A 23,248-nucleotide genomic window follows, 5' to 3' on the forward strand; every position below is an offset into this window, starting at 1 on the left:
AAAATACAGCTACAGATTCACATTTCATAACTCTGAAATTTTCTATCTTTACATCAATGCGTAGAGGGCGTCGTGCTCTCGATTGAAGCTATAGATTACCCAAATCGGAGTTCGAATAAAGAAGTTATGATCAAAAGAGTGAATTGCTGTTTACTAAGTCAAAAAACGACACGAGAGAGAGAGAGAGAGAGAGAGAGAGTTCTTACGATGTCTGGAACAACCACACCCCCACTTTCTTTTCTAATCACCTTGGCAGAACACCGCAGATAGGTGTTTCTTCTTCACCCCATCAAAAGCGACAGCATTTTCGACGGATTCCCACATACTGCTCCCCTTAATGAGGAGCTTACTATGTAAAAGGACATCAGAAGATTGGACTCAAGCAAAGATCGAACTCATCCAAGCGTAAGAACAACTCTCATCACTGCTTGCGTAACGAACAAGCCGCAGGTCCAGCTTGTCGACGGTGCTTAAGTTATGATATAAGAAAATAATCATCTCCTTCTTGCTGCACAATCCCGCGTTCGTGATCTTCGTGTTGCAGTGCTCATGAGGCCTCCTTCTTCGCAGACAACTAGGTGCCCTTGTCAGTTATCTCACGAAAACCCACTCCTTTCAGGTTTTATTTCGTCGCTGGCAGAGAGGATGTCACTTAGATTCTCCTTAATGAAGGTATTTTTTAAAATCGAGGACACATACTGCTATAGCAAGCAAGACTATTTCTTTCTTTTTCCCTCCCCCTTACCCAGCCTTAATCTCTGGCGACCGCCAAGCCAATTCTGATTCTTTGCCGTCATGCGAGCCAATGTGACCATCGGCTCTCTCATTCACTGGCCAGACGTTGTCGCGCATTATGGAAGCGGGGCAAGTCTCCCTAGATCCATCCTCTGCACAACCTGCAGCAAAGAATCGAGTACCTATTTTTATTCCCTCGCATGCGGAGGTGCTACAGCAGTCTCGCCCACAAGCCCCCCCTTCGCTTTTTCGACCTTCCTCGTCGTCTGCATCCTCCTTGGCCTCCTCATCCACCTCAACATCAACTCCTGCACCCTCTCATAGCTTTGCTACCCCTTATCCGCCGGAGACCTTTACTGAGGCCTTCTCGTTTGTGAAGAAGACAGAGTTCTACTCGCCTCCCCCTGCACCGCCTGACCCGCCCCCTTCAACCAGCGCTGCACCTTTGGCACCAGCAAGCGAGGCTTCTACTGGACCCAGGATAGAGTATGTGATTCTATTTCATGTCTCTCTCTCTCTCTCTCACACACACACACACACACACACACACACACACACATCTCCCTTTTGGCGTTTCTTGGGAATTTGGATTCAAGCTCACATAACGATGTACTCTATGCTCCCACTTCAAGCTCACAAAATCATGTGGGTACCTGATTATGAAAGTTGGAATCTGGAATACTTAAAGTGACAATGGAATTCCACTTAAAGTTAAGCTCTTCAGTTTTGGTCACAGTGCTGCTCATACGGGACAAGCTCGTAATGCAATTCTTGTAAGCCGAAGACAGGTACTTGTGTCACCATACTGCTTCTTGGCCGTGCAAAAGGACTTAGAACAGTCTTGTCTTACATTTTGTCATCCTATTGGTAGCAAGGTAACCCTATGTTGAAGCACATAAAGAATGTCCGATGGATATATGCAGACATCGTTCCTGACTATCTTCTTGGACAAAATTCATGTGCATTGTATCTCAGGTATGGTCCATACTGTTTGGCAGGAGATTCTTCTGCTGTGGATGTCTGCAATTAGATTGAGAATCAGAAACCTTTGTGGTTGATACTTGTCAGGGCATCTGTATGTGCAGTTTGAGGTACCACTTGCTTCATCCAGACTACCTTTACTTCAGAATCCGCGAGCTTCTCAAAAGTTTTCGATTAAGGATTGTTTTGTGCTATGTTGATGTGGTAAAAAAATTCTCTTGTTTCTCGTTTTGAAGTTTTACTCTTGCCTTTGTTCTATGTTCTTTGTGTACGTTTAATGTAGTAGTTTTAAGTAAGTAATATACTCAGGTCCCACCTCTGGTTCGGATTTTCTTTTCTCCATCAAGAATATACTTTGGTTACATCAAAGAGGAGAGAAGATACTAAACATTGAGTGTGGACAGCGCATGTCTAATTGCAAAAGAGGATGAAGCCATAAGCCAAGTGGAGACATGTGGGGGGAGGGGAAATATTGTTGGATTAAGGACGAAATAACAATAAGCCATTCATGATTAAGAGTGTGTGTGAGGATGTGCGTATGTCGTGGCTAGAACAGATTGGCTGCAGCTGTGTACTTTCCTTTCTGGACTCATCACACGCTCGGGCGATCTTCCCCCCTGAGAATCGAAGGCTTACTCCTTCACTCTGTGGTGCCCACAGCTAAATGGTTTTACAGCATATAGCTTGCAAGCTCTTCGATTGATTGGTCGCGTTGAATTCTCTGTCAGCTTTTCCACTCTTCTTCTATTTGTGTGGACGAGAAGGCTGGAACTGCCAGTGTGAAGTTGGCATCACATGGGTGGTTCATGCACATAGTAGATGGGGTATTCATTTCATGGAAATTATTTCATGACCAATTCTCTCATGGGGGTAATCATTTCATACAAGGAAAGGTTCACCAAGAAGGTTAGGATCATACGCTAAAGCCCATTCCCAAAACACATACGTGACCACCTCAGAAAGTCAAAAACAGTTTGTGGAAGTTGCTTGGAAAGTGCAATTTGGTAGTGCGATTCGTTTTTTTTTCCCAAAACCAAGAGAAAATCTTCTATAATATACATTTCAAGGTACAACCTGAAGATAAATATACAATGCCAATCATCAGAGAGGTATGATCCCAAAATGTCCTCAAGAGTAAACCAACATACCAAAACTCATTCTTGGTTCTCAATCTCTTAGATATTCTAACATATACATTTGCATCATGTCCAAGAAGTGGAAAACTCTCCTCATACTGTGTCATAAGCACAACAAGAAGAATATCATTTTTATCAGAACTACATGATACAACAATGTCCCTAGGAGCCCCCTTGGGCTCAAGAGAAACATATGGTATCTCTAGCGAAGGACAAACCTCAAGAGGTAGATTGTATGGAGGATCCGTGTGTGTTTACCTGCCTAACCGAAGGTATCTCTTCTTGCCTTTGTCGCTCCCACTTCCGCTTCCGCCTCTATCTTCTCTTCTTTTCCTCTCTTTTGGTGGTCTCAGCCTCTGGCAACCTATTCCCAACTCTGCTTGTCTCTCGTGAGGCTCTATAAGTCGTCTCTTGTAAAAAAAAAGTTTCCGCAGCTGAATTGTAGTTTTGGAGGTCATCTCCTGGGTTTTCCCATTAGATCTTGTGAGGGCTTGTGGTTGTGCCGGCCTTGTTTGGCTTTTCTAGAGTCTAGGCATCATGGGGAATTTTACCTAGATTTTGTTTGGTGTGCCACTTGTGGCCTTTTTGTTGGGCGCCAATTTGACCTTCATTTTTGACATGGGTTATTGAGATGTGGATTGGACATTTTTATTACTTCCCTACATGGGGGGGGGGTGCTTCATTTTGGCATTATATTGTACAGAGCCTCGTATAATGTATTCTCTTGTTTGCTCTCTCTCGATCTTATCTCTCAAGCGTTTTTCTCTCTCCTCTTCCTTTCACTCTCTTGCTGCAGTCTCGCGTGTTCTTGGCACAAGACGGGCACCACGTGCCAATAGAAAAGAACAGACCGAACAGACTTTAAGCACTTCAATAACAACTGAATTGAAAGAGACGACACACAAGAGGACACGCGACACGGAGTGGTGGAATTCCACCCCAGAGAGTATTGGCCCCAAACCTTGGTGCCCCTTTCGGTATTTCTTTATATTGCATCAACACAATACAAGCCGGAACTCAAGACTCTGCACCTTCTCTAGGAAGCATGCTAGAGAATGAGCCCTAACCTCATATATTAAAGGCCCTTGGCCTGAAAAGCAGTTACAGTGAAAAGCCTTTAAAACTCAAAAGCTTTTGATCCAAAAGCAATGCCAAAAAGCTGCCAACGTAAATCACGGAAATTCGTACAATCCTACCACGTCAACACTGCCAACATAAAAAGCGAAAATCCGTATAGTTGTGCCACGTCAGCACTGTTAGCGTGAAAAGCGGAAATCCGTACAGTTCTGTCACGTCAGCAGTCAGCGGAATTTTCGGAAATCTGTTGCTGCTTCTTTTGTTGCTTTTGCTTCTACTAGGGTTTAGGCCCCTCGGCTGGTAGCTCCGTTCTTCAGTAGGTCAGCACATCAGCAGTTTGTTACAGTTCCCTTGTCACCATGCCTTCTGCTACTTTCACATGGTATCAAAGCCTAGGCTTTACAACGCCTAGTGGATCTGGAGCATGGGGAGGGGTCTAGGTTGTGTTTACTTGGTGAGCCTAATGCCCTCTTTTGTTTCCTGAAGCCTGGAAGGTGCCACTTGGCACGATCTAGGCCATTAAACTCTCCCAAAATCGGACCGCAGGGGCGAGTGCTTTAAATCAATCATGCGTAAATATAGTACAGCGCCCGCTTTTTGTGCTCGCATCGCCGTTAACAAAAGCCTCTAAGTCGACCTGCAGATGACTGTATGCTCGGGCAGGTGATGAGTGGTGAGAAGGTGTAGATCAGGAAACAATGCTAATGGCATGGTTACCCTGGTGGAGCCACCGACTATGGGCGACAACGGGAGCTAAACTGGAATCTGGGGCCGGCGGCAGGTAGTGCCAACAAGCGGTAGTTTGGTGGCGGGTGCTTGTAGCAGTAGGCGGTAGTAGCGACGTCAAACAACCAACGGGGTGCCTTGCAACACGCAACAATATCAGCAAGGGGCACAGAGGCTATGGCAAGGGCGTTCAGCAAGGCGACGGTGGCGCAAGTAGGAAGCGTCACAGCGGGTCACGTTTGATGACGAGGGGAGAACGTCTAGTGAAAGCACAACTAACTACACTCATTCCAGGAAACCAGATAGATAAATTGAGTGACTCACTGCTGAGATAGCTATACCACTATAAAATCTTTAGTTTATTTTATTAACGACATCATGATTGCATTTTGATATGCAGTTTTGATTTACTTTCATGTGTACTTTTAGGTGCAATAGCATGCAATCACACTTGATGCTAAGCATGCTTCTGCAGGTAACTAACGAGCCTTGTGCATGCAGCATAACTAATCCCCGATTGCCCTGACACTAGATGATGGTTCATCCTGAGCCGTCATGATCAACAAACTGATTATATACAGGTGATGCTTGGTTGATCCCTACCCTTGTTGGAACAGTGCCGGCTATAACTAATTATACCTAGTATAGCTGTATGGGTTAGATGCCCCATGTTTACTTGGTGAGCCCAAGGCTCTCTTTGCCCTATCCGCAAGCACACACCACCACGTGGCACGATTAATTTTTTAAAAAAAAAACCAGCGATGCTGCAATACCGAAACGAAACGAAAAGCAACGCCATGAAAATCTTATTTTTGGCATTGATCGTTGATGGTCTACGTAAATTGCCACCTGATTTTCCTTTATCGCTCAAGTAGGTTAGCCGTCAGCTCTCATCCCAACGTAAATCAACCCTCAGCCTGTAGGGTCCTATGGTTGCAGGTCAGGTTGCAAGCTCGGAGTGTCGATAGTGTGGTGCATGCTTGGGATAAATTAGGTCGGTTAAAATGTTGTGAAAACAGATCAAGCGGTATGGGTTAAGGTCATATCTAGATGTAATCACCTACGCTTGCATCTTGAACGCATGTGGCAATTTGGAAGACTCCCAACAAGGGCAAGGACAGGAAGCTATGGGCTGTTTTCATCAAATGCAAAGTGAGGGCATTTCACCATATTCCCAATAAGGGTAGGGATAGGAAGCTATGGGCTGTTTTTATCAGATGCAATGCGAGTGCATTTCTCCATATATAATCACCTATGCTTGCATCTTGGTGTGCATAGAACAACGGCAAATCCATTGTCGAATCCAAGAAAGAAGCAACATTTGCTGCACAACACAAGCATAATAATTTTTTGATTGGACTAAACGTCCATGCTAAAAAGAAGGATTCCTACAAAATCAGCAAGATACACATTGAGCCCACTATTCACATATTTAAGGAGTACATTGGTGAGTTCTTATGCCAAATGTGGTACCCTCATGAAAGTACAAGAAGTACTTGATGGACTTCCTTTCTAAAATTTCATTACTTCGAACGCCTTGATTGCATGAAATGCTCAACATGGCTCTGGCAAGGAAGCACACCTAATGCAAAGGAAAGGCTTCTCTCCAAATGTAACTACGGCCTTACACAAGGCATTGACATTGGTAAGAGAATTCACAGTGAGATTGCTAGCCGGTCTGTTGGAGATAGGTGTCATGCTTGGTGGTGCTTTGGTCATAGTCACAAGTGACGCGTCCCGAGGAGTGGGGACAGGGGACGGGGCAAAAATGGATTTTTAGTGTAAAAAAGAGGGTGTGTATTTATCTCTTAATGCGTGTTTTATGTTTGGCAGGGAGGACATATATTCACAACACTGGACGTTTCAATTGCACAAGCACGATTCATCTTGACAACCCTACAAGGTTCGCTATCTGTATCCAACATCACATGACTATGTGTTTGCTTGGCGCAACACATAAACGCTACGGGGCAGGGTACGACTTCCGTTTCTTATAATTTTTGGAGAGACCACAGTGCCAACTCTCCACCATACTTTTGTATGGCACCTCTGCATGACGTGCACTGTATACTTTGCAGTTTCAGTTTGTGATGTTTCATTGCAAGAGGATATGTTTAACTATTCACATTGCTTTGTAGCTTGAATCAAACATTGTCCTCCGGCTTGCACAACTGGATGGCATTCGTACATGATTATCAGGTCGGTATGGCACCTCTGCATGACGTGCACTGTATACTTTGCAGTTTCAGTTTGTGATGTTTCATTGCAAGAGGATATGTTTAACTATTCACACTGCTTTGTGGCTTGAATCAAACATTGTCCTCCAGCTTGCACAATTGGATGGCATTCGTACATGATTTTTATCCTCTATTTATGGTTTTTTTATTTTTTGAGTTTGTCAAAGCTTCAGTTTAGTCATATGTTTTCCTCACGAGTGCATGCTCAATTTCGATCATCGTATCTATATACCAAATAGACATACATTTCTTTTCGCATAGTTTGGCAATTCAACCTATAGATTGAAATAAAGGAAAATTGACTACGGTTGATTGAGATAAGATGGGTGTCCCAAAGATGGTTCCATGATTTAGAGACTAAATGGTCGATATTACTAGATTGAATGGTGCAATCTGCAAACAACTACCAAACTAGGTTAACTTGCAACCCTTTTGCTCTATTCAATTACCCTCTTTAGTAGCCCGATGTCCTATATGAATCACTATGCGACACAACTTACTTCTTTCCAATGCTCATCAAGTCCCAAGCTGAGCTATTATTGGTGCCTATCAATTGGTTCTACTCATTTTCGCGAGTCACCACAACAAAATCCAAGGTGACAACAATCACAACCAGCTAACCAACTAACCACATGCGCTCCAAAATCTATCAGATTATGTGCGTCAAAGGCCCGTCAAGCAAGACTAGTTTTTAGCAAGGAGGAGGGCGAGATTTGGTTGCGTCTTCGTTGTGGAGAGCACCCTTGGACCAACAGTTTTTACATCAAGAGGGGGCTATTCTGTTTTTGTAGAGTTTTAATCGCGAAGAACCCTTGTGTGCTCAGTTTTTCAACCAGTTTTTGACCGAGGAGTGTTGCTGATTTTCAACATAAGTTGGATGAGATTTGGGTTGCATTTTGAAGATTTGAGGTGATTCGAGTGTGACGGTTTGTGCCCAATACCCTAAAGATGAAATTTTCATCTTGAAGAAGTCACGTAGCACACAATTTGCTTTGAAGGATTTATGAGATGCAAGTCACTTTCTTGGTATGCATACCAAGAGGAATAGAAAACATGGAATACTGGAGCTATCACAGGAAACCATGATGGTGATCTTAAAGAAGAGGAAGACCGTGGATGATGAGTTGGAGCGTTTGTGAAATTCTATTTATAGCGAAGAGTTGCATGAGCTACTTGAGAGGAAGATTCTTGTGTTGCTGATGTTTCCACAGGATCAAAAGCCAAGTGCCACCAACTACCAGGATTGAAGGTGCTTATGGAGGCGGTATTGGAGACCTACGACCTTATCTTGATAGTGTGCGATGAGATTGAGCGGCTGAAGGCCCCTATAGATGGGTCTCTTTCTTCCAAGGAGCTTGGAGAATCTTGCGGAGCTTCAACAGCCTTGGGATTGGCTTAATGCAAGGATCCGGTCTTTTATCTTCCTCAATTGTACATTGCAGGTTGTTCGGAGTATCGAGCTATCTCGAACCACTTGGAGCACGTTCACAATAGGATTGACGCCTATAAAGGGAGCTCACCTGGAGGTACAATTGCGTACTATGGACCTTCGGCACTCGAAGGCCATAAAGGATCTCATTGAGAAGATGCACGGAATGCAACAGGTGATTCTTTAGGTACGGAAGATGGTCTCTTCAAAAGGTATGGCTATAATCTTGATGACGCTTTTGAATTTCGAGTGCACTGCTTTCTATTCAGCCTTGATTACTTCGGGATGGACCAATGATTTGACATGGGAGGAGCTTGTTTTCATGGTGTTGGAACAAGAGGACCATCTACGGAGGTCCGGATTCAGACGGGGCTTAGAGGCCCTGGCTGGACAATTTAAGGAAATGTCACAAGCTTGGGCACCCCAAGTCTAGAATCTATCCCGACACGAGGGAGAATTACTTCAAATACTTCACAACTTTATCACACTTTAAATAAATAGTCGACACGGCCCGGCGTAGTTCCGTGCCGAGAGGTATTGGCCCCAAAAGCTGGCGTCCCTTTCGGTATTTCTTTCATATTAACAATCGAGCAAAGACAACTCCCGAGGGGTCCTCTGCTCTCAAGACTCTGCGTCCAGATGCTCTGAGAAGTGAGGCCCTTAGGGCTCTTTTATTCTTACAAGGGATGCCAAATGCAGAGCCCCAAAAGCTTGTAAACTCAAAAACAAATAGTCCCAAAAGCTTCAAACTTAAAAGCAATTAAGTCCCAAAAGCTTTTGGCACCAAAATCTGGCTCAAAAATCATTCAACGCAATTTATGAAAATCTGTACAGGTTGCCACGGAAGCACCTGTCAGTGCAAAACGCGGAAATCCGTACTGTCTACCACGTTAGCATGTCAACGCAGATTCCGAAAATCTGTAGTGTCTGCTATGTCATCATCCGTACCGCTTGTCCACGTCAGTAGGCTATCCCCCATGCCACATCATCACTTGACATACCCCCCATCTTGAAAGAATTGTAATCGCCCTCGATTACGCCTGCGAAATAGACAAAGGCCATAACTGAATTTAGTAGATACTGATTGTAAGTACTGACGCACTAGACGACACAAATCCAGCACTTGTACAAAGACGATAGTCACATCATTGCACATGACATCACATGACAAATCAATCACAAAAAAATTCATTCCAATACCATGACTGTCAGCAACGTATTTAGTAACCGCATCTAGATCCATCTCGGACCTCACTGATGTTGGATTAACTAATCCCATATTGCGATCATGTCTATAGATATTTTTCGACTCAAGTGCAAGTAGTCGCTCGCCTCAAGCACCGTCGTGTGCGAGTAATCATTTCCGGGGATCCCAATCCATCACTAAGTTCATTACTGAACAGAGTGGTCCAATCATTCAATTCCAACTGTGTGGCCATCTCATCCCGTAGGAACTCTTGATGCGTGCACTACAGTTCCATTGAATCGGTCGTGATTCAATTATCAAGTTCATTCGGGAGCTGTCATTGCTCCAAAATCATCGTCTCATTCTTAATTTTGCTCTCTGTCCAGAATTAACAGATTTCATAAAACATTAGTTTTATTCAAAATGTAAAATCATCTTTCAAAAAGTCTTATTTCGTAAATTCATAAAGCAAAATATCGCTGATTATCCATAATTTTCTATTTAAAATTTGTACTGGAACGAGTATCGCCTCGTCCTGCTGCCCTTTAAATCTGTCAGGCGTCCTGATTCTTGTGCCTTTTTGGGGCACCGTGTAGCGATATGTCCTTGTTCTCCGCATTCAAAACACTTCCTTGCTTTGAAATATTCATCTCTTTGGTCTTCTGTGAGTGGAGGTTGTCTGTCCCTTTGTTGTTTGTTTTTGCTATGAGTTGTTGAAGATTCATCTGATGGGAAAGTCGAGTTACCCGGATGTATAGCAAATCCCCACTTCGCATGTCCCATCAACTATTGTATGGACTCGGACTTCCTTTCAAGACAGTAGTCTCGAATTTCTTTGGGAAGTCCACAACATAACCGCTCAATCTGCTCCTTAAAACTGATCTTCTCAAAGGATGAAGCTGGTAGAAAAGTTTCCCAACATCTTTCACAGTAAGAATCCAAAGATTTTGTCTTGACCATCCGAATATGGTTCCAGTCAGTAATTACGTCTCGTTCGTATTCTTGCGTGAGCCATGAATAAATAACCATTGCGCAAATTATGGAAATGCCATGTCAGCATTGTACAGGCAGCCACATCATCATAGTTTGCGATCCTTGTTTGACTTGTTCAGCAGATGGGTTGTGTCCCATGTCATCACTTTTGTGAGATCATCATCGCCCGCAAAATGTACACCTCAAAAGGCTTTTGCAAGTCTGCAAGTATCAAAACAGGTCCCCTGGTCAACTTATGCTTAAGTAGCTCAAAATTCAAATGCCGTAATCTGAGTAGATCCCCTAGTGAGTGGTACACATTTCAAAGTAAGAGCATGCAACGATGAAGAAATCTTTGCAAATTGTCTGATAAAATTTTGATAATAGGAACATGAGCCCAAGAAGCTCCTCACTTCATGGACATTCCACAAAGGTGGCCAAGTCACTTGACAAGGTGATAAAATAAAACACACCACCCCAAAACAGACTGAAAACAACAAACTTAAAGGAAAGAGAACAAATGAGAGGAGACACAGTGGGCCGGATTCCCCACTCAGATGCATTGGCCCCTAGACCAGGCACCGATTGTGGTACTTTTTATTAGCTCAAAGTTTTCTGATTACAACTGCCGGTGTGAGGCCACGTGTACCCTTCAGAGTGCTATGGCTCACTCGAGGCCACATATTTATAGGCACTTCGGCACACAGAGCAACTCTGCAGTACAGAAGTGCTAAACAACGATATTTGACTTCAAAGGCGGTTTAGTAAAGCTTGGTCTTTGGGGCCACGCAACATGTTGCTCTAATAAAACGTCTTACAAGTTGAGCTTACGTTTAAAGTTTCATTGTAGTAAGCTTCTCTAGTCTATTTTTCCCAGCTCTTTTCTCTTAAGTCATTGTAATCAACGATTGTTCCGTTTTTTTCTATTTGTTTTGTTTATGAAGATATTGATGATTATCAAATTAGTGTTTGTTCATTGTCTTTGTTATTTGTGTGTCTCGATTTGTGTTTTGTGCAAGTTGTTTATGAAGATATTGATGATTATCTAATTAGTGTTTGTCCATCGTCTTTGTTATTTGTGTGTCTTGATTTGTGTTTTGTGCAAGTGTTTTAGCCTCTTTAGTTCGCAAGTTCAGAGTTTTCGGATCTTATAAATAAATAAATAAATAAATAAATAAATAAATATATATATACACTTTTGGCCGTATCCTGGCTCTTGTAACATAAGCAATGTGTAATTTTGCGATCTCTTGATGTCATTCGATTTCAGATAGGACTTTGTGTGTGACGCTTGTCTGGTTTATCGTTAGTTTTTAAATGATTATAATTTAGAGGCTTTCTGGGTGCAGGAAGATGTTGTTAAACCTCTACATGAGGTCACAAAGACAGCATTGCTACATGACTGTACTCTGCTTTGTGCGTGGAGGTCAGTTTTTTGCCTACGATCTTGTTGTTGAAGCTTCCAGATCAAAATCTTAGGGGACCTGTATTCATTTGCAGTCTGGAAGAGTGTGCTCGCTATCTAGAAACAATCAAGATTTATGAGAATAAACCTGCGGATGCAATTCAAGAACGAACGGATAATGATTATTTGTCAAGGGTAAGCTTAGGCTTTTCCCAGTTGGTTAAAAGTTTGTTTTGTGCTTCATAGTTCTAGCTGTAACCATTGTAGTTGCTTTTTCTGTAGTTAACCAGTGCATTGACATCAGTCCGGCATATAAACAAAACGGATGTGCTCACACTCGGGTCCACATTTGGGGTCAGATTATATATTATTTTAGTGTTTCTCGATTTGTTGCCACTTCTATTGTCAATCGATCGTATGATTTGTGTATCTAGACGTTAGCTGCCACAATGGGAGCATCTATGGAGGAATTAGCCCGTTGCCCTGGAATTGGCGAAAGGAAGGTGTGCTTTTAACCAAGTTTTGCTCAATAATATTTTGTTCTGACCCTGTATGTGGAACATCTTGGGTTGCAATGCTGAGGCTGCTTGCTTTGATCTGGCATTTAGCTCTTAATCCCCCTTTGTTTTTTAACTCTCCTTTCTGAACACTAGAGTACAATACTGAACAAGAAAGGTTTCCACTTTTTTAATTCAAAATTGCTAGACAAAAATGATATTTTTTCATAACTATGAAAAGGTCAGACTTTCTCTCTCTTAAACATACTAGATTTTACTCATTGCCATTAGAGATAATACTGCATGCAAACACAAACTACATGATTTTTTGAGCAGGTTAAGCGTCTATATGACGCCTTTCATGAGCCATTCCGAAGAACTTCGAAGCAAGCTCGGCGAAGTAGCTTCGGGTTGGTGTCATCAAGCAAAGAGGACAATGAGAGCTGCTCTGATGGACAGCATACTCAGCAGCATGCCACTGGAGAGCAGTCAGGAGCTGAGCAGGTCCTCAATTCACCTGTCTCTGAGAGGCCAAAAGTTTCCGTGCGTAAAGCATTAGATGCAGCATATGCAAAGCTTGGAGCTAGACATAATGCTACAAAACCATCTGAAGATTCCAGCAAGGAAGATGAGTTTAAGGATACCAACACAGATGGGTAGTATGCTTGTGCTTGTTGACATTAATATAGTCTCTCTTTCTCTCTTCATATGGAGTTCAGGTGAGTGGCCACACCATTAGGGTAAGCTGCTCTGTTCATCTAAGAGATGATATTTAGGAGTTGTGACCTCCTAGTTCCATGTGTTGCAGTAAATCAACTTGATTACTCTCTCTCTCTCTCTCTCTCTCTCTCTCTCTCTCTCTCTCTCTCTCTCTGTGAAGAACCTAGTAGGAGCCGCTTTATGCCTCTCGAGTCTCAACTATATATTTTCAGATCCACGCTATCGCTGAGAGGCATAAAGTGGCTCCTACTAGGCTCGGCTCTTCACAGCGGAGGAGATTTGAGGCCATGAGGCATAGGCCTATGAGAGACTTCATGCAATGTCATTGTTGTGTAGGTTGTTTGCTGTTTTGTTTAGTATTTCTCATGCCGGGATATGGATAATTTATGATCATGATGATGTAACCTCTCATGGTCTCATTTTTTTTTTAGACCTTTTGCAGGCGTTAATATACATTTTATTTCATTTCATTTCTATGCTGTTCATGGCATCCCTAAGTGGAGTTTATTGATGATGATGTATATGATTCGTCCTATAGGTAGACTGGGGGATATGATGACGTATATGATCTGTTGTATGTCTCCTTTCCCCCCCCCCCCGCTCTCTCTCTCTCTCTCTCTCTCTCTCTCTCTCTCTCTCTCTCTTTCTCTTTCTCTCTCTCTAGGAGATTGATGAGATCCGCCAGCGACCGATGCTGGATCTTTTGTGATTGAGCTATCCCACCTAGCTGCTTAGCTCACACCTAGCAATTTAGGATTCCATAGTGTCATTTTTTGTTACTTTGACTTTGTATCGGATCCACCACATTGTAACTTTCTGGTCTCATAGGTCACTTTGGCCTTTTGAAGACGTTAATATAACATTTCATCTCTCTCTCTCTCTCTCTCTCTCTCTCTCTCTCTCTCTCTCTCTCTCTCGTCTGCCCTCTGCACGTTGCCGCGCCCTGTCCTCTCCCGCGACCTGCCCTCCTTGCTCCCCTCCCGCGACCTGCCCCCCCCCCCCCCCCCCCCCCGTCTGCCTTGTCCTACCCTCTGCACGTTGCCGCGCCCTGCCCCCCTTTCCTCTACCTCGCCTCCCCTCGTGCTACATTTGCAGCCCCCCCCCCCGTCTGCCCTGTCCTGCCCTTTGCACGCTGCCGCGCCCTGCCCCCCTTTCCTCTGCCGCACCTCCCCTCGCGCTACATTTGCAGCCCCGCCCCCCCCCCCCCCCGCTCCGCCTGCAGCCTCGCCATGCGTTGCTCCCCTGCTCCCTCGCCCCCCGCGTAAAGTTACCCCCCCCCCCCCCCCCCCCCCCCCCCCCTTTTTTTAATGCGTAGCATGTCTCCCCCCTTCTTCTACGCGTAGGAAGTCGTTTTTTTTTTTTGGGGATACGGTATCAGTTTCCCATTGTTGTATAAGCTTGCTCTCATAGGTCAATTTGGGCTTTTGAAGGCGTTAATATATCATTTCATTTCATTTTTGATACCCCCCCTCCCTCTCTCTATCTCTCGTCTGCACTCTAATATATCATATCATTTTATTTTATCTTATTTCTTTTTGATACCCCCCCTCCCCCCTCTCTCTATCTCTCGTCTGCACTCTCTCGCAGCTCCACGCTACCCCACTCGCCCAGCTACCGCACTTGTTGCTAGTGTGGGTGCACACGTACGCTTAGGGACCCCTTGGCAGACGGCGAACAAGCATGAGGAAGTTGAAAGATAAAGCCGACCCCCTAGAGGATGCCATATAAAAGTGCAAAGAGGAAATGACGGAGGTCACTACTAAGATGAACCGCAAGCTCGGGGCACAATAAACATGCTCGAAGGACGTGTGTTGATCCAAGAGAGCAAGATAAGTACGTTGGAAGACCGAGTGACGACTCAAGAGGCAAAGATTGCGTCGCTCAAGAAAGATCTCGCCGAAGCCCGATCAAGAAACACACTAGAAGAGGGCGAACTGCAACCCTCGGTAATCGAAGAAATCAACGCAATCAAGGAGCAAGTACGGGCCATCAAAGAGGGAGAAGAACAACACAAAGAAATGACGACTTCCTGGGTGGACGTTCTTACCAAAACTCAACAGAAGGTGGATGAAGCTGAGAAATGGATCAAGGTGGCCAAGAAAGGAAAAGGCAAGGAGATAACGCCCACGTCCACACCTACTATCATTAATCAAACACTAGAGGAGGAACAAAAGAGACCAATGCGCGCTTTACATGTGAGAATTTGCGGTCTTAAAGACAAAGGCAATGTGGACGAAGAAGTGAAAGAACTTAGAGTGTCACAAAACGGGAGCGTGCACGAGCACTTAGAAAATCTGAAAATTATAATTCTTTGAAAACATGAGAGAAGGGAGAAGATCGACACAGTAGTATTTGGGACCAGAAGATGGGTTGGTCCCCCCCTCCCGTTAAGAGTATTCTTTTATTCAGGGAGAATTCTTATACAAGCACGAGAACCCGAGGAAACCCCTCCGTTCTGTAGTCTTAGACCCGAAGGTCGTGCTTTCCCGTAAAGGGCTTGGGCACAAGGCCGTTTCTTCCCGTGAGGGACTTAGGCGCGAAGCCGTACTTTCCAGCAAGGGACTTAGGCGCGAAGCCGTACCTTCCCGTAAGGGACTTAGGCGCGAAGCTGTACCTTCCCGTAAGGGACTTAGGCGTGAAGCTGTACTTTCCCGTAAGGGACTTAGGCGTGAAGCCGTACTTCCCGTTAAGGGTCTTCCCGTAAGACGGGAGATTCCTGCAAAACAAACCACACAAACACGTGACAACAATTCGTATGGCGAATCCACAATAGATACCTGTCGCTCTTGCGCGGGAAAAAGCGACTTCCGTGCTTCGTAGTCTCGCGATCTCTTGCGGCAGCAGAGTCTTCTCTTGCTGACGTTGGTACTCCCCGTGAGTGAGGGCATGTGGTGCTTTTATAGCTTCCTGGCCCACGGCACGAATAATTGCTCGCGTAGAGATCACGGCCGTTTTTTTTTATATTAATTTTTTATAATAATAATAATAATTTCCCGCTGTTCTACCCGAAATAGGGAGAGAGAATTCGCTGGCTGGTTTTGTTGCTTTATCTTCTAAGTGGCTGCCCACTTATTAAGTGGGCGGTCGGCATATTTTAAAATTGGTCTGAACCTGCCCAAAAACTCAATAAAACCTTATAAGTCAAAACCAATGCATTTCACAACACTTCCCAGGCGTCCCTGGATGCAACCACATGCACGAATGCAATGCAAACATAGATTCCTCGCGGGAAAGCGTCTGCCTTTCCGCGATTGTTCCTGCTTTTCGTAAAAAGCTTCATTGAACCCATCTTTATTCTTGTGCTTGTGTTCTTACGCGTATTTTCTTACTCAGTTCGGATTTCCTCCTTAGCCTACGGAATGCCCCCTTTCTGATGCACCCGTCACCCATCATGTGACGCATCAGGGGCACCCGTAACCCGGCCCTTTCCACCGAACTTACGGAAACTCCTTCGCGATGTTTACCGTCACCCATCAAATGACACATCAGAGTTGTCCGTTCCTGATGGCATTTCCTGTAGCTACAATCTTTTAACAGTTCTTAGTGTACACATTAAAATATCCTAATTTCATAAAAAGAAATTAATCATTAAAAATAAGAAATAGTCCAATTAGCAACATCCCTCTCGCTTCTAAACAGTTGACCTCAACTGTAGTGCTTGGACATATACCTCCAATATCTCGGGATAAGCTGCTAATTCCTCTTGAGTCATCCATTGAGTATCTAAGTTCGAATAATTCTTGAACTTAACCAAATACTTCCGTGTTATCTTTCCGGACTTAAGGGGCCGCTCTTGATGACTTACAATCTGTTCCGGTTGGAGTATTTCTTTTGTTTCCTCAACCTCAGGAGGTTCCTCAGCACTTGGCTGACTTGGAGGCGGTCCCACATACGGCCGGAGTAAACTGACATGGAAAGCATTGTGGATCCTCCAATTAGGCGGTAGCTCTAATCGGAATGTAACATCATTCACTTGCTCAGTGATCTTAAACGGCTCATAATAACGGGTAGAAAGTTTTACCACCTTCCCCTTATGAGACGCTTGTTTCTTAAGTCTTGCCTTCTCAAACTTGAGTAAGACTAACTGTCCGACTGTTAAGTCGAGATTCCTTCTGTGCTTGTCTGCAACTTTCTTATGCTTTTCCTGAGAGCGTAGAATAGCTCTCCTAACTTGCCCGTAGGCGGTGTCCAAATCCCGGACAAATTCATCTGCTGCAAAGATCTTATCCTTAGTTAAAAGGATGGGTGGAAGCAAAGGCTTACCATAGAGAATCTCAAAAGGTGCTTTCCCCGTCGATGAGTGTATGGTATTGTTATACGCATACTTGACAAGAGGCAAATATTTCTCCCAGTCAGATTGCCGGTCTGACACATAAGCTTTTAGCATATCCAATACTGTGGAATTGGCTATCTCACTTTGCCCGTCCGTTTGAGGATGGTAGGCAGATGAAAAATTCAGCTTTGTACCAAGATTATCCATCAAGGCACGCCAAAAATTTCCTATCATGCAAGGATCTCGATCACTCACAATTGACTTAGGCATTCCATGATGCTTAAAGATCTGTGCCAGGAAGACCCTAGCCATATGATCTGCTTTGATCGTTTTCTTGGCTGGTATGAAGTGTGCTTGCTTCCTAAACCTGTCCACAATGGTCCAGATCGCGTCATTTCCAGTCTGAGTTCTAGGGAGGTCCATGATGAAGTCCATGGCAATACTTTCCTCGGGTTCATTAGGCACAGGCAATGGTAATAGCAACCCAGGCGTCTTATGCCGATCATACTTCACTTTTTGGCAAACCAAGCATTCCCTGACATACTTATCAATGTCTGCTTTAAGGCTAGGCCAAAAGAAATATCTTTCCATTGCTAAGGTGGTAGAGAGAATACCCCGATGACCCGCATAAGGCGAAGCGTGTGCTTCATCCATGATCTTCTTTCTTAATGGTTCCGCCACACATATGGCCTGATGGTGGTAGAGATAACCGTCCCGAATGGAATAGGGAAATTCATTCTCTCCACGATGTAGCTTTCCCCAAATGGTGGAGAAGTCTGTATCATTCGGATACAAATCCGGTAGTGCTTCTAATTCTTGGTGATACACCGAAGTGATAGCGTTCACCCTTGGCCGCTGAAACCGGCCCGTAGGGCGGTAGGCGTTGGCTTTCACCCGAAAATCTTTACTTAAACACACACACAGAGCACTTTGCAAAGGAGACCTATAACGAGAATTAACACTTCATCACACACACGGCTCGGAAGCTAGAATGCTCTGAGCAGACGCCGACAACCTGTAGGCCCCAAAATTGGCGCCCCTTTCGGTATTTCTTTATTCTTTAGGAGGGTAAATTACAAGGTAAGGTCCTGGGAATCCTTCACGTGTATCCACCTAGATACCATTTGATTTGGCCAAATTTCGGCAGCATAACAGCCCCAAAACTTGCGCGAAACCAATTCCCCTGCTGGAACTCGCTTGCACTGTCGTATACCCTCTGATTCTTGTCCAAAAACAGTAAATTCAGCACGCTGTATTTACTGGTTTTTGCCCTGTTTTCAGCCCCAAACAGTCCCCTAACTGTCCTTTGCCAGTGGGGCACGATTCCCAATGATCCTGGCGTCCGTATGGCTGAAAAACAGTCAAATTACAGCGCATACACAGCGCTGATTTTGCACCTGTACGGTGAGGTTATGACCCTCACCAGTGCCTGCTTTGGAGCAGCAGTTAGCTACCCCTGTTCCTGTTCAAGGAGGCTCTTGCCTCAGCACAAAAGCATGAACCCACACAACTGTACATCAGTCAAATGAGTAGCCCTCTTGTGGGGCATCACATAACTGCACGTAGGGGAGAAAGAGAGCAGTATGTAGCGTGCGGGGCATCACTCCCGTCACCATACTGTGCATAGAGGGCAAGGTAAGCATTCCATAGCTTCTGTACCTGTTACAATCCGCCTGTGGCTGAAAATGGCGCCCCCTTTGATGATATGCAGCTCGTTTTTGCCTCCCAGAGTGGCAGAATCGCTCACAAGCTGACACGTCGCCCAATTTCCGAGTTTGGGCTTTCCCTGCTAAAAATATCTCAACTGGTGCGTCAGTTGACTTCGCGGCAGAGTTGTAAAGTGTTCCCCTAGTCATACCGAAGGTAATGACGCGAACACATTTCGTGGCCCAAAATAGTAGTTCCCTAAATTTTAGGAGATGCTTCCGTTGGGCTCCCACTGGTCTTCTGACCATCTATCCTCATTGGGACCGCATCCAAAAATGCAATGTGGCCCAACTGTCGGATACTTTTTGTTGGAAGTCCCACCTTGACTTTACGCCTTAATTGAGTTCACTTCCTAGTATCCACCAACTTGCTAAGTGCGACGGGGGGACCTATATGATCTTGCTCTGAGCCTAGACATCCTCTTACCATACGAATTCCAGTGCCGACCACTTCCCGTCTGCGGGTGAATCTACCGTTCACATTGGCCATACAATGTCCGACCGTTTGCTACTTCAAGAAGAGGGTCTTAAACAAATAAAATAAACCCCATTGGAAAGAAACCAACAACCAAGGTTAGCAGTTGCCACATCTCTGTGACATGGTTAATAACTGCCACGTCCTCGTGACATACCCCCCTCTTGAAATCGCAAACGTCCTCGATTGCATACCATAAATACACGCCACTGATGATCTTGTGCTATTAACACTCTTTTATCATTGCATGTATCCGCAAGAAAGGTCGTAACATACATAGATACAAATGACTTAATGAGGCCTTCATACTTTTGCCATTTCCATCTATGGCACTGAATTCATATGTACATTTGATGTACTAGCTCTATCATTACCCCTCCTTTGCACACGTTGGGTTGGGGCATAAGTAGGCTGTAACCCAAAGGCTTCAAGGTAAAGCTGCAATACATTTGGTGACTCTGACAGTTCATGCTCTTCCATCCACTTTGCATCCATAGGCGGATAGTTCTTGAACTTCACCAAATAGCGTCTTGCAACTTGTCCTTTAACTTTTCTGTCCTTATGTGCCAAAACTTGCTCAGGTACCACAATCTCATCAAGTTCCTCAACTTCTGGCTGATCCTCAACTGGCATATCTTCTGGCACATCACCCACGAAGGGTCTTAGAAGACTCACGTGAAATGCATTATGAATCTTCCACGCATCAGGCAATTTCAGCCTGTAAGCCACATCGCTGATCTTGTCAAGCACTTGAAAAGGCCCATAGTAACGCATGCTGAGCTTAGGAAACAGTCGTTCCTTACCCTTCATCTTCTTTAACCTTGCCTTTTCGAACCTTAAAAGAACCCAATCACCAGGTGATAGTAGCAATTCACGACGGTGACGATCAGCAGCCTTTTTCTGTTTTGCCTGAGTCTTCTCCAAGGCAACTTTAATCTTCTTATACATCTCATCCAAGTTCTCAACATATCGATCTGCCTCAAAGATCTTGTCCTTTGTATGCAAAATGGGAGGAACCTTTTTGCCGCCTTCAACAATTTCAAAAGGTGCTTTGCCAGTAGACGAATGCACTGTATTATTGTACGCATACTCAAGCATAGGCAAATACTATTCCCACTTGCCCTTATTATCTGACACATAGCATTTCAGCAGATCTAAGACAGTAGAATTGGCCTCTTCTGACTGTCCATCAGTTTGTGGATGAAACGAAGACGAGAACTTGAGCGTAGTACCCATGTTCTCAAACAATCCTCTCCAGAACAAACTGGTCATGCGAGGATCACGATCACTGATAATCGATTGTGGCATACCATGGTACTTAAACACATTGTACATGAACAAGCGTGCCATCTGATCAGATTTTATCTTCTTCCTGACAGGGATAAAATGGGCTTGCTTGCTGAATCTGCAGATAATGGTCCATATACCATCATTCCCTGTTGGCGTCCTTGGAAGATCAAAGATAAAGTCCATAGCAATGCTTTCCCATGGCTTATCCGGAATCGGCAGTGGTTGTAACAACCCTGGTGCCTTTTGCCTGTCAAACTTGACCTTTTGGCAAACTATGCATGCTCGCACAAAGGCATCCACATCTCTCCTCAAGGTAGGCCAATAGAAGAACGTCTCTACCGCTTTAACTGTTGCATCAATGCCACGATGCCCTGCATACGGTGGGACATGACTCTCTTCCATGACCTTATGTCGCAGTGGCCTAGTGACACAAAGTCTGCCATGCATCATCATAAAACCGTCTCTGAGGAGGTAGTGCTCGTGATGTTGCCCCTCTTGTAACTGTTCAAAGATCCTTGCAAAATCTTCATCAGCAGTATACTGTTCCTTCATGTCATCTAACTCATGATGGTAAGGAATTGACACAGCTGAAATTTGTGGCTTTCTTGATAACGCATCAGCCACAACATTCTTCTTGCCTTCCACATGCATAATCTGGAAGTGGAACATGGAAAGAATGTTTGCCCATCGCATATGCTTTTCGGATAACTTTGACTGTGTCAAGAAGTATCGCAAGGTCTGATGATCTGTTTGGACAACAAAATCAGCACCTAAAAGGTAGTGCTTCCAGTTAGAAAGCGCATGAATAACGGCCAAGAGCTCTTTCTCATAGACTTGCATAGTCCTCTCTGGCCCTTGCAAAATTCGGCTTTCATAGGCTACTACCCGTTCATCTTGCATTAGCACTGCTCCGATGCTACTGCCACACGCGTCACACTGGACCACAAATGACTTCCTGAGATCTGGCAAAACAATAACTGGATCTGAAGTCAACTTTTCCTTTAAGAGACTAAAAGCTGAAATCTCTTTTTGGGTCCATCTGAAAGTGACCTCTTTCTTTTGCAATGCGTGAAGAGGCGATGCTATCTCTGCAAAATTTCTGATAAACCTTCTATAGTAGGAACACAATCCCAAGAAGCTTCTGACATCGTGCACAGTCTTCAAGTCTGGCCATGTCTTGATAGCTTCGACCTTTGCGGGATCCATTCTAACACCATCCTTTGAGACTATGTGGCCCAGAAAGTGGATCTCTTCAAGGAAGAATTCACTTTTCTTAGGATTGACAAGTAACTTGTGACTGCGCAGCTCTTCGAACACAATGGTCAAGTGACGCCTATGCTCCTCTTCATTCTTCGAATACACAATCATGTCATCGAAGAATGTTCCAACAAACTGTTGATGCGAGCGGAAAATCCGGTCCATCATTCTGTTGAACGTGGCTGGAGCATTTGTTAGCCCAAACGGCATCACTAGAAACTCATAAAGACCAAATGTCGTTCTAAACGCAGTCTTGTGCACATCCTCTGGGCTTATACGAATCTGATGGTACCCACTCTTCAGGTCTATCCTGCTGAAAATTGTAGCACCCTCTAAACGATCGAGAATATCATCAATGCGAGGATTAGGAAACCTATTCTTGATGGTATTCTTATTCAACGCACGGTAATCAATACACATGCGCCATGAGCCATCCTTCTTCTACACTAGGAGCACTGGGGAGCAAAAGGGTGAAGAACTAGGCTGAATCAGCCCCTTCTCTAATAACTCCTCCACCTGGTCCATAATCTCTTTCTGCTGTGCCGCACTAACCCTGTAGGGAGGTCTATTTGGTGGGCTACACCCTGGCACCAAATCTATCTGATGGTCCTCAGGTCTCTCTGGCGGTAATTGCGACGGTAATGAATCAGAAAAACAGTCACTAAACTTTTGCAAAAATGTTGACCTTTCTTTATCTAACACAGATAAATTTGACTGATCCCTATCTTAGACATCACGTGCAAAAATCAAGTACACAGAAAGATGATTCTTTATTACAGAAGTGATAGCAGAAGTAGATACAATAGGGACTGACTCTCCTTTAAGCTTTACATCCAAGATGTGAGTTTTGCCCCTATGCTGTACGATGATCTTTTTGTTGTAGGCATCCAAGACTCCATGCACTCGGAACATCCACGGGATCCCCAACAAGGCGTCACAACCTTCCAGCAGCATGATGTAAAACTCTTCAGTGTCCACATACGACTGAATATGCAGACGCAGTTTTCCAATGATAGGAGTAACACACTCTGAGTGGCCAGGACATGCCAACCCTGCCTCTACTGTGTACCCCATCTCTTCAGCTTTGATGCCGAGCTTCATAGCTAACTCTGGTGAGATAAAGTTGGCTTTGGCACCTGGATCAAA

General features: G+C 44.4%; 1 protein-coding gene across 2 annotated transcripts; it reads left to right on the forward strand.

Moving 5' to 3' along the window:
- The first annotated feature begins 735 nt into the window (after positions 1-735).
- Positions 736-13,210, forward strand: ERCC1 (nucleotide repair protein). Of its 2 annotated transcripts, none has more exons than XM_086499509.1 (9): positions 736-1,221; positions 1,460-1,523; positions 1,607-1,710; positions 1,821-1,920; positions 11,829-11,905; positions 11,980-12,079; positions 12,167-12,238; positions 12,319-12,387; positions 12,718-13,210. In XM_086499509.1, the coding sequence occupies exons 1-9, from the start codon at positions 854-856 to the stop codon at positions 13,039-13,041; spliced, it is 1,278 nt and encodes a 425-aa protein (XP_086355635.1). In that variant the 5' UTR covers positions 736-853; the 3' UTR covers positions 13,042-13,210. The 2 variants fall into 2 exon arrangements, with proteins under 2 accessions (XP_086355635.1, XP_086355636.1); XM_086499510.1 differs by having other exon boundaries at positions 738-1,221; positions 1,472-1,523.
- The last annotated feature ends 10,038 nt before the right edge of the window (positions 13,211-23,248 follow it).

Source organism: Adiantum capillus-veneris, chromosome 25, assembly GCF_014529385.1.
Source record: "Adiantum capillus-veneris isolate H3 chromosome 25, ASM1452938v2, whole genome shotgun sequence".
Lineage (NCBI taxonomy): Eukaryota > Viridiplantae > Streptophyta > Polypodiopsida > Polypodiales > Pteridaceae > Adiantum > Adiantum capillus-veneris.